Raw genomic sequence first — 14,667 nt, forward strand, 5'->3', positions numbered from 1 at the left:
GGAAAAACCACCAGAAAATAGTTGTACTAAAAATAAACAGCGCGAATCAAATATAGGGTCAGGTGAGCAAAAAACGCTACCGCCTATGGCTAAAACCACACGCTGTGGTCGAGTGATTAAGCAACCGGTGCGATTTTTGCTCACATGACAAAATAATGTAAGTGCATCGAATGTTGTTTGAAACTTTTGTACATTTCACGACGGTTACTTGGATATATTCGTTTGTGTGAATTGAACTGAGTTCTAGAAAAATGGGAAACCACCAGAATAGAGAGTATGTAGCCACAGCTCAAGCCCAAGTAGTAGCAGGACAGCAGTTAGAAAGCAAACTGAACTACTTCGGGATAGTACTCATGGTCATCGCTGTAATAATGGGCATATTGTTATGTTACGCTATCAAGAGAGGCTGTGTAGGCCATGCCAGAGATTGGTTAAGAAGAGAGGTACCGTTGATACTGTCAGGACAACCCGGAACAGTAAGCAATCCGACACCTACCGCGACCGTCTCGGGATATGCTTAGAAATGCGTCGTTGTGAAATGTGCAAAAGTTGGTTCATACGTGTCGGATAAAGCTGTATGTGTAGTATTGTGACAAAATTCAGTCTGTATAGTCTGATTTTTAATTCGAGTCAGTAAAATGACATTTCCAGTGTTGCACAGTTTTAAAAAAATAGGGTCTCAAATAAATAGTGATGTAGAAAATCGAGATTTTTAAATCGAGAATTAAAAGTTGTACATACATTATAAATATGTAATTTACGGAAATTAAACTGAAGACATGTAATAATATATTACATAAAATACTGTTGTTATATTTTTTTTTTGTTATTGGCAGGACTATCACTTATGACGCCATGGACGCCATTTTGTTTTTCATTCTGCTCCCGAATTCCGACGGTGTCAGAAGTGTTTAGTGTCCTCTGCAGTTTCTTGTTTATTTCTTACTTGTTATTTGTTTGTTGAGTTTTTTGTTACGTTTTTTTGTTACGTTGTTTTGTTACGTTGTTTTGTTACGTTGGTGATTGAGATGGATGCCCAACCGTCCACCTCTAAAGATGGATGTCTCCCTCCAAAAAGAAAGCGTCGATCATTTGTTGTGAGTGAGAAACAAATGATTCTCAATGCATATAATTATGTATGGAATCAAAATACAGCAAAATCTTTCGAAGTTCCAAAGAAAGATGAGTGTGTGAAGACAGTATCTGAAATATTGGGAATTTCGACTAGATCTGTGTATCGGATACTGAAAGAACAAAAGGAGAATGTTCAGTAAACAAATCAAAAAAAATCCGGACCCAAACTGACATTCAAAGATAAAATTGATGATTTTGACTTTTCGGCGATACGACGTAAAGTTCACCAATTCTTTTATGAGAAGGACCCACCAACTATTGCCAAGGTATGTAAAATTATAATACAATACGAAATACATAATTGCACATCATACATAATATATGATAGTGAAATTTAATATTTATTAGTTATATAGAATATTTTTTAACTTGATTGTGTTCTTTTCTTGTATAAATTGTCAATTCTTCAGTTTTTTTCATAAGTTTTTAATTTTTTGTTTTGTAGTATAAGTATCTCTCATTTTAACATGTGTACGCCTTCACGGCAAAACATAGCGCACTGCGTTTATTGATAAGATCTTCATGTAATACCTATGTTTAACAAATAAATATTTCTGATTCTGAATAGGTAGTAATTAACGCACATTTTTGACTCGCTGAAGTTTACAAAAATTAAATACTTGTAATACTTTACAGGTTCATCAGGCTGTAAGTGATGATCCTGACCTACCAAATGTCAAAGAGTACCATGCGAGCAGTTTTAAAACATTTAAATTTTAAATATGCGAGACGCAACCGACGCAGCTGCTTGATGGATCGTCAAGATTTAATTCTGTGGCGTGCACGGTACTTGACGACAATCAAAGAATATCGGAGACAAGAAAAAGTAATTTATTATCAAGACGAGACGTGGATTAATGAAGGTAATTGTATATTTTGATTTACAACTATATTAAGTGCATAGTTTTTCAGTTTCAAAATGTATTTGTGTCAGTATTGTATTATTTATATGAATTTTGTATATTAACAGGTCATACCACTGGTAAAGTTTGGGTGGATACAACGATAGAATCTTCCAAACAAGCCTTTTCAAAAGGTTTAACTACAGGCCTAAAGGGCCCAACCGGCAAAAGGTCGACGCCTAATAATTTCCCACATAGGCAGTGATGAAGGATTTTTAGAAGACGGTTTATTAATTTTTGAATCCAAGAAAAATACCGGTGACTATCATGAAGAAATGAACGCAAAGTGTTTCGAGGACTGGCTTAAAACTATTTTGCCAAATTTAAGGCCAAATGCGGTGCTGGTACTAGATAACGCACCGTATCATTCTAGAAAAGTCGAGCGTATCCCCACTTCAAACTGGCGGAAAGATGATATAATTCAATGGTTGAATGAAAAAAAATATTCAATTTCAACCTAGGATGATAAAAGCTGAATTAATAGAGATTGTAAAATCCCACAAATCGAATTACGAACGCTATGCTGTGGAAGAGTTGGCCGCTGAATATGGTGTCACAATCCTGCGGCTGCCCCCTTATCACTGTGAGCTCAACCCAATAGAGTTAGTTTGGGCTCAAACAAAGGGGTATGTCGCCAGGAACAATAAAACTTTTAAAATAAAAGACGTAAAAAAGTTGTTTGAAGAAGGTGTTAAAGAAGTGACACCTGAAAATTGGCGACAGTGCATCAACCATACAATAAAAGTCGAAGACAAAATGTGCCAACTCGACCACATCATAGACGAATGTGTGGATTCATTTATAATAAATGTAACTGATTCCGATTCCGATTCTGAATATACTGATTCAGAATCGGATTCGGAATCGCAACTGTTATGAATAAAAACCTATAAAATTACTTGTATTATTCTTACTTTCCATTATTGATTCCTCTGAATCCCCCATCTTTAGTAATAATGTTGTAGTGAGAAGTTTTAATATGCCGGGAAGGTTCATATTTCTAAAATTGTATTATTTAATACGTTATGCTTTAAATATTTACAATAAAAATAACGCTCTGATACCTAATAAAATAAATCATGACTAAACTTCTAAGTCGGTCGATTGTGGAACATCACTATTGTAGTGGGTCACCCTTTTTTTGTGAAAGTGACAGTTGCCCCTGTCATTTTACTGACTCGAATTAAAAATCAGACTATAGTATATATTTTATTTTGTGATTGGCGTTACCATAACCAATGTTGCCGGCCCACAGGGTGTTATTTACTTATTGCAGAACGGAGGTTATGGTAACTACCCTTAGTATTATATTTAAATAATATATATATAATGTCAAGTCGGCTCGGAGATAAGCGATGATGAGACCGCAAACATGTTAGAAAGTAAGGTGCATACGATCTATTTTTTAGCAACAGATACAAAACATTAGGCAACATGAGACTGTTGGAGTGCTGACAATTATTAAAATGTTATCATAAGAAACATTGTAAACTTAGACGCTAACGAATAGGTATACTAGTGATGTATCAATGTAGTTGTATTGTGTTAAATAGATTAAGAAAATTTTTGTCTTTAGAAAAAAATTTGAGAAAGGGATTTTGTGATGTAGCGGCTTGGCAACCGCGATTTGCTGAGTTGCATTTGATGATGAAATAGGTGGACCCGAGCGCGTGGCTCGCGAGCGTCGCCAGTCGTCTACAATACACCGCCCTGCCTCGACGTATACCTAGTACGTAGTTAGACATAACGAAGTATTGTGGAACCTGAATTAAAGACATTTATTTTATTGAAGTTACAACTTTCAATTATCTCTTGACACACCAAGAACACGCCCAACACTACCAATACCAGAGAACATACTTACGCCGAACCGGAGAAAAAGGAAGAAAATCACATGCCCAGAGGACCTGACCCAGCAACATTTTCTCTCAAAGTTCTAAAATAGTTGCTGATCTGCGGGTGGAGATGTTACGTGCCCCTACACAAGGAGGATCGCCTATTCTGCACTTTACATCCTATGCACAAACGTGATGAAATTCTGTGAATTACTGATAGCTGATTCTGCATTACGTGACGCATGAACGATATCTTATTAATTGATTGATTTTGTAATTTGTATCATTCCATATTCATACTTCGAATAGGAGCTTAGGCTAATTTTATATTATAATTTGAAACAGTTTTATTTTAATTAAATTGTTAAGAACATTTTTGGTTTTTTTCTATCCTCCGTCTGCAGCTAACGTAATTAACTTCAAAGGATTAAGTCGATATTGTTTACAACGCAATTTTTAAATTTCTGTCTTTGTTTTTGCTTTTTGTTTATCAAAGATACTCGAGTATTTTCGAGAATATTTGAGATCGAGTCTAGGACTAATTATAAAAGCGGCGATCGCGCGTCGCGCGTCGTCAGTTGACGATTAGCGTTCGAAGCGATAAGATACTACCTACTTACCTGCAAGCTCGCTAGCGAGAAAATAGTGTTCATTGTTTTACTGCCTGCTGTATTCTATTGTCTCAGTTTTATACATTTCTTCACTGTACGTACTAAATTTAGTCTCTTATACGCAGTAACGATTGTGCATTGTTTAAACCCCACTATCCTGACGTGTAACATTATAAATAAAGAAGAATGGAACGTTGGCTTAAAGGTGTTAAACGTGTTGCAACATCTTCTAATGACGCTGAATGTTCAGAAGCAGTGCGCGCGGAGAATATAGCAATCACCGATCCAGAAGATGATGCCAAGACGTCAAGCTCGACGGTTTCAAAGACAAAAAGAAGGAAGTATGATGAATCTTATATCAGTTTCGGATTTGTTGATTCCAACGGCTCACCTCTCTGCATGCTCTGTAGTAAACTGCTTCCTAGTAGTTCTCCTAATAGTTCCATGGCACCTGCCAAATTGCGCCGACATTTAGAAACTGTACACCCCGAGTCTAAAGACAAGAATAAAGAATTTTTTATTCGCAAAAAAGACCAGTTATTAGAAAGTCAAAAAAATATGATGCATGTAACACAAACTATCAACGAAAAGGCCACGGAGGCATCATATTTAGTTAGCTATCGCATTGCACAAGCAGGTGAAGCGCACACTATCGCTGAAAATTTAATAAAACCATGTGTATTAGACATAACAAAATGTATGCTTGATGAAAAATCTGCAAAGCATCTTTCTACTGTTCCGCTATCAAACGATACAGTTTCACGACGAATCCATGATCTGGCAAGCTACGTCAAACAAGAACTAGTTACACGTCTACAAAATACACGATTCGCCTTGCAAATGGACGAGTCGACTGATGTCGCTGGTTTGGCTATCCTGCTGGTCATTGTGAGATATCCATATAAAAGTTATTTTGAAGAAGACATTCACATGCTAATGTGTTCACCGCTGCTTACAAACACTACCGGGGAAGAAATTTTTAATAAAATAAATATATTTTTTGAAGAAAATAATCTCAGTTTCAACAATTGCATTGACATTTGTACAGATGGGGCCAAGGCGATGACAGGTAAAACAGCTGGAGCAGTGTCACGAATGAAAAATAAAGCGCCTAATTGTAGTTCCAGTCATTGTATTCTGCATAGACAAGCACTTGCGATGAAGCAAATGCCTTCAAATCTAAAATTAGTTATGGATGAAGCGGTAAATATAATTAATTTTATCAAATCACGACCACTACAATCCCGATTGTTCTCATTATTGTGTGAAGATTATGGCAGCAAACATAAAACACTGCTGCTCCACGCAAAAGTGCGATGGCTGTCTCGGGGTAAAAATTTAACAAGGCTATTTGAACTTAGAGCCGAGTTACAAATGTTTCTTGCAGCAGATACTTCTTTTAATTTGAAGGACCGTTTGTATGATAAAACTTGGTTGTTCCGATTGGCTTTTATGGCGGATATCTTTCAAAAACTTAACGAATTGAATTTATCGTTGCAAGGTAAACAGATAACAGTGTTTCAGGCCTATAATAAAATAACTGCTTTTAAAAGAAAATTAGATTTTTGGATCATTTGCATTGGTAAGAAAGAAATAGAAAGTTTTACGTTACTCAGTGAGTTTGTTAGCGAAAACGATTCAGAAATGTTTGAAGGTGATGTGTTTGAAGAATTGGTCCAATATCTCAGTTCGATGCGCGCATCTTTTGAAAAGTATTTTCCCGAAGAACACAATACAACAATTAAAGTGAATTCATGGATTAATAATCCTTTTATACCCAACTTGGAAAAGCCTGAAAACATGTCAAACGAGATATATGAATCTCTTTTAGAAATGTCATCAGACACAAGTATGGAGTCACTGTTCAAAACGACGCCTCTCAATGATTTTTGGTGCAAAATCCAAGATGAATATGCAATGCTTGGCCAAATAGCTCTGGATATTCTTCTCCCGTTCCCAACTACATATTTGTGCGAAACAGGATTCTCTACCTACGCAGCCACGAAAACAAAATATCGCAATAGACTGGACGCCGAAGCTGATATGAGACTCCAACTTTCTTCCATCGAACCTGATTTCAACCAATTGATGAAAAATAAAAAACAGTTTCATACCTCCCACTAGTTAGATTTTTTCTTTTTTAATGTTTTCAATTATTGTCCTTGGCAATTGGTGAAGTAAATAATAATTAGTAATTGTTACATTGTACTTTCATTATTCTGATTTATAAAGAATACACTTATAAAAACAATTGTTTTATTGTAGGGTTCCATCAAGTATTTCGCTTCCCAAAAGGGTTCCGTCTTTAAAAAAGTTTGAGAACCACTGTTCTAGGATATGTCCTGTCAAGTCCATGTTAAATAAACGCAGTTCTCTCTACGTCCACAGCTCTAAAAATCCTGAAATTTGTATCGACGAACAGACCACATGTGGTCTGTGGACTGATAGTGCTTTCCGTCCACAGACCGCATGTGGTCTGTGGACTGTGAACCTGTTAATGAAAATTCAAAAAGTTGCCTCCCATCACAGACATCAGAAAGAAAAAGAAGAAATAGCGAGTCTTATTACATGTTCGAGGATTCAGACTCCTCTGCAACCAGTGAGGGTGGTAGTGCTAATAATACTACAATCGATCTGGAAACCCTGCAATATTTAAAGGATGAGAGCACAAGTCTGAAGATGCTAAATGCTTATCCTACAATAAAAAAAGTATTTTTTAAATACAACACATCCTCACCGAGTTCAGCACCAGTAGAAAGACTTTTTTCGTATGGTGGCATGATTATGAGACCTCACAGAAGAAAAATGAATGATGATGTATTCGAACAACTGGTATTGTTAAAAAGCGTAATCAATAAAAAATGATATTTATTTTTATCACTTTTTAACAATACCAGTCCAGTTCCAGTTGTTATTAATTTTAATAAGAAAAGTGTAATCGTATGTAATGTGTTATTAGACGTTTGTTTTTCGGCTCGGCATTGTGTGTCTCTATTGCTCATGTAGGGGAGGTAGGGGAGCATTGGGCAGTCGGGAGGTTTGGGCACCCCCTCATTTCTCCAAAACTTTCGTAGATATTTTTTGTTTTCTACCTCAGCACTATACTTTATTCACTAGCAACACCGCTTATCTAAAGTGTCAGCTGTCATTTCACTTGGTTGTTAAGTAACATGCACGTAACGGTTTGCTGCGTACAGAAGTAAATATTTTATTTGTGACTAGCTGTTACTCGCGACTTCATCCCCGTGGTTAGACGATATAAGTTATGATTTAGGAATACCTGCCCGGTTTTTTTTCACAGTTTCCATTATATCTTAGCTCTTATTAGTCGCAGCGTGATGGTTTATAGCCTAAAGCTTTCCTCGATGAATAGTCTATTTAACACAAAAATAATTTTTCAATGTCGACCAGTAGTTCCTTAGATTAGCGCGTTCAAACAAACAAACTCTTCAGCTTTATACAACATGTAACAGAATAAACGCAAGACCTGAAAGTAGTTTGCTCAGAATCGGCTTCTGAATCGATTCCCATCATTATTTATATGTGTTAATTTTCTCCAGAAATATCCTTCATTTAATCTAAATTAGGACCACTGCGTAAAACCAACGTAATCAAATATTTTATTTAGGGAATTATAACCCTTAGCTCAAAGTAATAAAAGCCCATAAAAATGCACGGCTGAATTTGTAGATCGCTTAATATCCATCCATACACACACGTAAAAAAATCAATACATTTTAGAATAAAGTATGATGGTGTGCGAAAGGTAAAATATTTAATTTTAGAAAGATTAGTCTTTATTTCCAAGCAATACGTCTTACTTAACTGCACAACCGAATTTGTAAAAATAACAATATCATTTCTATCCTTACCTACACACACACGTAGGTTTTTACATTTCAGCTAGTTAAATAAAAACATCATTTTAGGAAATTTCAAACTTATCTCAAAGCAATAAAGCTTTTTTAAATGCATTACTGAATTTGTAATCCCGCATTCACAATATTTTGTAGAGAAATGACAAAATATTAGAAAATCATAGGTACGTTTTTTGCAAACGCTAAATCAATATGAAAGAGCGAGATGCAATAATTTACTGACTTAGCCCTTTGAGTTCCCGCTTTTGTTTGATATGCCGCCGGCGCACGTGCCGCCAAATTAGTCATTCGCCGGCAACCGACAAGTGAATTACGCAATTTTGTTGTTGTTGTTTACGCGCGCGATGGCTTTCCGGTACAGCAATATCCAGTGTACTGAGATGGTGAGGACACTGGCTCGTTGCGACGATAATGTGGTGTTAGCGTGTCGAGTCTTCAATGAACGACATGGTACCAGAGTGAGCGCCAGGACAATGCTAGGTGCAACTCAGCGCCTGAGGGACTTCGGTACGTTTCGTCCTAACACGGCCTTGGATAGAGGGACGAATGTGCGCTCTACTCGTTTGCAGGAAAACATTCTCGATTATTTCGATGAACATCCAGAGAGCAGCACGAGGGAAGCAGCGTCGTTGTTTGACTGCAGCCACATGTACGTGTGGAGAACGTTACGTGCTGATGGCGAACACCCCTTCCATCTACGACGTTGTCAGGAGCTAATGCCGACTGACTACTTGCCACGACTGCAATTTTGTAGATGGTTGTTGGAAAACTGGCAACGAAACATCATCTGGACGGACGAGAGCACCTTCACACGAGTTGGTATTTAACACCAACATAACATACATTTGTGGAGGCACGAAAATCCACATGCATGTCGTGTAGACTCATTTCAGCACAGGTTCTCCGTGAACGTGTGGGCGGGAGTTGTAGGTACACACATACTCGGCCCTGTGTTTTTACCGAGGTTGACTGGAGATACCTACCTACACTTCTTGCAAGAGATATTGCCCCAGTTATTGGAGGAGGTCTCTCTCTCGTTGTTACGACGACCCGTGTTTTACCAACATGATGGAGCTCCCGCGCATTTCACGTGGAACGTTCGACGGCATCTTGATGCGGAGTATGGCTCTCATTGGATTGGACGTGGAGGACCTATACCTTGGCCTCCCAGATCTGCCGATCTAACACCGTTGGACTTTTTTTTGTGGGGTCGAATAAAATCGCTAGTGTATGTAAACGAAGCAACCAGTATAAATGACCTCAAACATAAAATTGAACTCGCGTTTGTTAAAGTGAAAAGTGAAACTGAAGTGCTTAACAAATTAAACATTAACTTAAGAAAACGTGCAATAATGTGTACCGAGCAAGGTGGTGGACATTTTGAAAATCTTTTAAAAAGAGGACGAAGAAGAAGTATTTAGTGTAAATAGCTCAGGTATGTACCTTCGTAATACTTATTTACTACTGTAAATGCATAAATGATTGAAATCTTTTAAACACTGAATATGTTTTATACCTACGTAATAATAAAACCGGCCAAGTGCGAGTTGGACTCGCGCACGAAAGATTCAGTACCATTATCGACAAAAAACCGCCAAAAATTCACGTTTGTTGTATGAATAACCCATTTAAATATTCATTTTATTCCGTTTTTAGTATTTCTTTTTATAGCGGCAACAGCGAAGTCTTAACAACAGGGACAATTTTATCCTCTTGGTACGGAACCTTAAAAATGTAAACACACTGACGAGTAGGTGGTAATATCGCGAAATCGGTTAAAAGACGCGTGACATGTCTGACTTTAGGTATTGCCGTACTGATAAATCGCAGTGGGATGAAAGGTTGCTCAATTTAAAAGTACTTCTTAGCTATCCGTAGTTGAACTGAATTATTCGAAGTTCAAAGCCTGTAGTAGTAAGTGTGCGGACGGCGAGCAATGGGTAGTTCGCCGTTCAGTCGTCTGGTAAGATTCCGGACCAAGCCCAGTCGTCGACGGCACGCACTGTTCCCGCGCGCCTCAAGGAGTTGTCCGAAAAACGTAGGGACCCTGTAATAGGGTCGAAGCCAGCTGGGGCCCGGGTTCTTTTTCTGAAAAGAAGGCCTGGACCCAGTGCGAAAGGCAACGTTGGAACGGGGTGGGTCGTTTAGTCAGTAAGAGTCTGACACTGTCTCTCGCTCCGCCCAAGAGCGGGATTCGTCATTAGATGATTTTTCCCACCATAAAAAAAGCCTGTAAGTGTGATGTAAAGATGAAATCATTATTTTACTAGTTAGGCAACTAACAATATTTTTTTATTTTTTTTATTTAGCGTATACTGTCCCACAGCTGGGCAAAGGCTGGCAACAATAATTAATAGGGTAATACCACAACTTACTAATATCAGCTAGGTACGTAATATTCGGCCATTAAACGTAAAGATACATACCTAAGCTTACATGCATTGCTTTCTACTCCTACCTACATGTTACGTAGGCACGCGCACGAGTATGCGCTATGAGTGTGTGCGTAGGGATACAGTAATATGCTCAAACATTATGCGTCCAGCTAGGACAACTATTTTATAAAAAAAACATAGCGTTCTTTAGGTAAATCGAATTACAGATGTTTCTTTAGTTCTATAATTTAATTTTCTAATTGGGGTGTCTGAGGTCTTGCGTTTATTCCGTTACACGTTGTATATTAGTATAGATTTGATGTAACTTATCAAAGACATCTGCAAGAAAGTGTAAGTTAAATATTATATTAGTAATATTATATAGTTGAATATTATATTTGCCTGTCAATTAGGTTTCTACATTTGATAAAAATAATCTTATTCTAATCTATTGAAAAGTGAGGTTATGGGGAGCATTGGGCACGCAGGTAGGAGGGAGGTTTGGGCATGCCCAATGCTCCCTCTGTTTTTAGTATATTTTGGTGTCAAACTTTTGTGCCTTTTTGCTATGCCTATTGGATTGAATGGTTAATCATTTCTTTTTAGGACACTGCCGTCTTCATTTAAAAAGAAAAATAAGCGACGTGAAATCCCTAAAGATATTATTTTGCGCGCATTGGAAGTTTCCAAAGGTGCTTAAATTAAAATTACTGCGAATAAATATGACATACCGAGATCTAACCTTCAAAGGTATATCAAGCAGGGTGGTGTCGTAAAAGATAATTCTTGTAAATTTATATCGTCTCAAATATTCACAAAAGATGAAGAAGAGAAAATTTCAGAATATCTTGTAACATCGTTTAAACTAAACCATGGACTTTCAAAACTGAAAACACGCGAATTGGTTTATGAATACGCCACTGCCATTAAAATAAAAATACCAGTTAACTGGACACAGAAGAAACTTGCATCCAAAGACTGGATAAGGGGATTTTTTTAAAGACAGCTTTAACTTTCGATAAGGACACCAGAGGCTACCAGTCTGTCACGGGCCACAAGCTTCAATAAGAAAAATGTCGGAGATTTTTTTGAAAATCTTAAAACTGTGTATGAACGGCATCGCTTCGGCCCTGAGTCTATTTACAATATAGACGAAACTGGATTATCAACGGTGCAACGAACCCAGAAAGTGATTGCTCTCAGAGGCACTAAGCTAGTTGGGCAAGTAACGTCTGCTGAAAGAGGGACGCTTGTAACGGTTTGCTGTGGTATTAATGCATTGGGTAACTGAATACCACCATTTTTCATATTCCCACGGGTTAATTTCAAAACATATGTGCTAAATGATGCCCCTGTTGGTTCAGATGGAGCAGCACATCCTTCAGGGTGGATGACATCACCAATTTTTTTCAAATATATTCATCATTTCGCCAAACACGCAAAACCAACGCCTTCATCGCCAGTTCTTTTGCTGCTGGATAATCATGAGAGCCATATTTCAGTACCAGTTCTCGATTTTTGGAAACAATCAGGCATTGTTTTAATGACTTTTCCACCGCACTGCAGCCATAAACTGCAACCTCTAGACCTGACTGTCTATGGACCACTCAAAACTTATTATAACACTGCTGTAACAGATTGGATGGTAAGCAATCCGGCCAAAACAGTAACAATTTATGAAATACCAAATTAGCAGCAAAAGCCATTCCACTAGCATTCAAGTTGCAGAATATTCAAAGTGGATTTGAAAAATCTGGCATATGGCCATTGAATTCAAATATTTTCTCCGATGACGATTTCGCTTTTTCTTCTATAACTGATCGCTGCTTGTCGGAAGAGGGTAATTTTCCTTCAGAACAATCTATTTCAGACCAACCTGTCACTGAACAGCCTTCAACAGGGGAAAATCAGAGTCTAGAGGATTGTACAAGTTCAAATGTGGAAGTCATTGGGCCATCTAAACTGGAATCTCCCTCTAGAAGTCAGATTAGTGGCACTGTCAATGTAACACCTGATGTAGTAAGACCGTATACGAAGGCCGGCCCCAGGAAATTGCAGGGTATGAAACGGAAGAAGGGAAAAACTAGAATATTGACGAACACACCCGAGAAAAGACTTATAGATGGAAGAAGAAGAAAGACAAAGAAAAAATAAGTGGCAGATTATCATTCTAACGAGAATGAAAATACTAGCGCAGCAATGCGTGACACATATACGACAAATATACCATTGAAGTTGACTCGTCTTGAGGTCTTAAAAATATTGGAATCAAATGATTTGGATGTTACTCAGCGAACCGAAATAGTCATGAACGCCATTTTTTTCAAAATACACTGACAAAATTCATAAGCAAATGTGAAAAGAAATACAAGGATTGCCACAGAAAGCAGTCGGTTTTTATAAAGAAAAACAATATTCGGCTTTCGACTAACTTTGATCTGGGAGTGTTGTTAAAAGAATCTGTCGTAAGCTCTGATGATAAGATATCGCCAGACATAGAAATACGAGAAACAATTTCCGAATCCACTCAAATCAGTGCAGAAGTGAAAGAAACTAACATTGGACAAGTAGATGCTCCTTCTACATCCAGAGAGATGGAATGCATCACAGAATCAACAAACCCTCCTCCTGTTTCATTGGATCCTTCCACTTTTAAACAATACGAAAGTTTGAGCAATCGTCAGCAGCGGCGCGTATCGAAACGTCTTGCAGATGAATTAGAAGATCAACCTGCAGCCAAAATGTTAAAAGCTTTCTCGAAAATTGTAACAGATGAAGACGGCAATAAACTTAGTAGCAAATCTGCCGTTGATTGCGAGTTTGTCATTAAAGAATGCCTAAAAACCCCTACTGCAGCAACAACAATCGCAAAAATGATAAAATCAAATCGAGAAAGTGCACATCAACAACAGTATAGCCCTGAAGAATCTCTTTGTTTAATTATAGACAGAAAACTTACTGTTGAGGACTATTTAACTATCTATAATGGTGCAAAATCACGAGGACACATTATTTACCCAGCCTATTATAAAGTGCTATCAACAAAAAAAAATGCTATCCCGATGACGAAGTTCTAGTAACAGAAAGAGAAGCAACAGTCTCTCTCCTCAGCCTGATTATGCACTCGTTTCGTCGACTCGTTGAATCATTAGATGAAAGTATTAACGAGTACTGCAACCAAAAACAATTCGATACAATTTATTGCGTTTTTCAGGGTTCTTGGGGGTTTGATGGCAGTACGGGACAATCGATGTATAAGCAAAGTTCTTCAGATTGCGAAAATGACGAACATAGTATATTTACAACAACTTATATACATACCTTTAAGAATAAAAACTAACGACGGTTTCGCACTGTGGTCAAACCCAAACCCTCAATCTTACAGGTTTTGTCGCCCTATCAAGATTCAGTATCGATCTGAATCTAAAGAATTGACTTTGCAAGAAAAAAACCGGGTTGAGGAGGAAATGAAAGATCTCACATCTATTTATGCCGAAACTAGCGCCGGGAATAGTGTCATTGGAGATCCCAAATTATATTTGACCTAAATTGACGGCAAGGTATTTAACGCGATTACGGATACTAAATCTCAATTACGATGCGCGTGTTGCGGTGCCACATCTACAGAATTTAAAAAACCCGATAAGATTTCGGGGAGGCCAGTTAATTCGGAAGCGCTAAAATATGGTCTCAGCCCGTTGCACGCATGGATTAGAATTTTTGAGTTTCTTCTTCATTTAGGATACAAAAATGACCCAGCAGTGCGAAAATGGAGAGTCTCAAAAAAATCGACTGAGGCCAAGATTGTTGAGGAGCGGAAAACAAGAATCCAAGCTGAAATTTATGCTAAAATGTCTTTGGCAGTCGATGTTGTACGTCCGAATTCAGGAACATCCAATGACGGAAACACAGCCCGCACTGCTCTATCGTAC

The 14,667-nt window shown here is 37.7% G+C and overlaps 1 protein-coding gene across 1 annotated transcript; it reads left to right on the top strand.

Annotated features, from left to right (window-relative positions):
- Positions 1–2,498: 2,498 nt before the first annotated feature.
- Positions 2,499–2,915, top strand: LOC113507498. The gene has a single exon (XM_026890351.1). The coding sequence runs from the start codon at positions 2,499–2,501 to the stop codon at positions 2,913–2,915; it is 417 nt and encodes a 138-aa protein (XP_026746152.1).
- The last annotated feature ends 11,752 nt before the right edge of the window (positions 2,916–14,667 follow it).

The sequence above is a fragment of the Trichoplusia ni genome, unplaced genomic scaffold (genome assembly GCF_003590095.1).
Source record: "Trichoplusia ni isolate ovarian cell line Hi5 unplaced genomic scaffold, tn1 tig00002235, whole genome shotgun sequence".
Taxonomy (NCBI): Eukaryota; Metazoa; Arthropoda; class Insecta; order Lepidoptera; family Noctuidae; genus Trichoplusia; species Trichoplusia ni.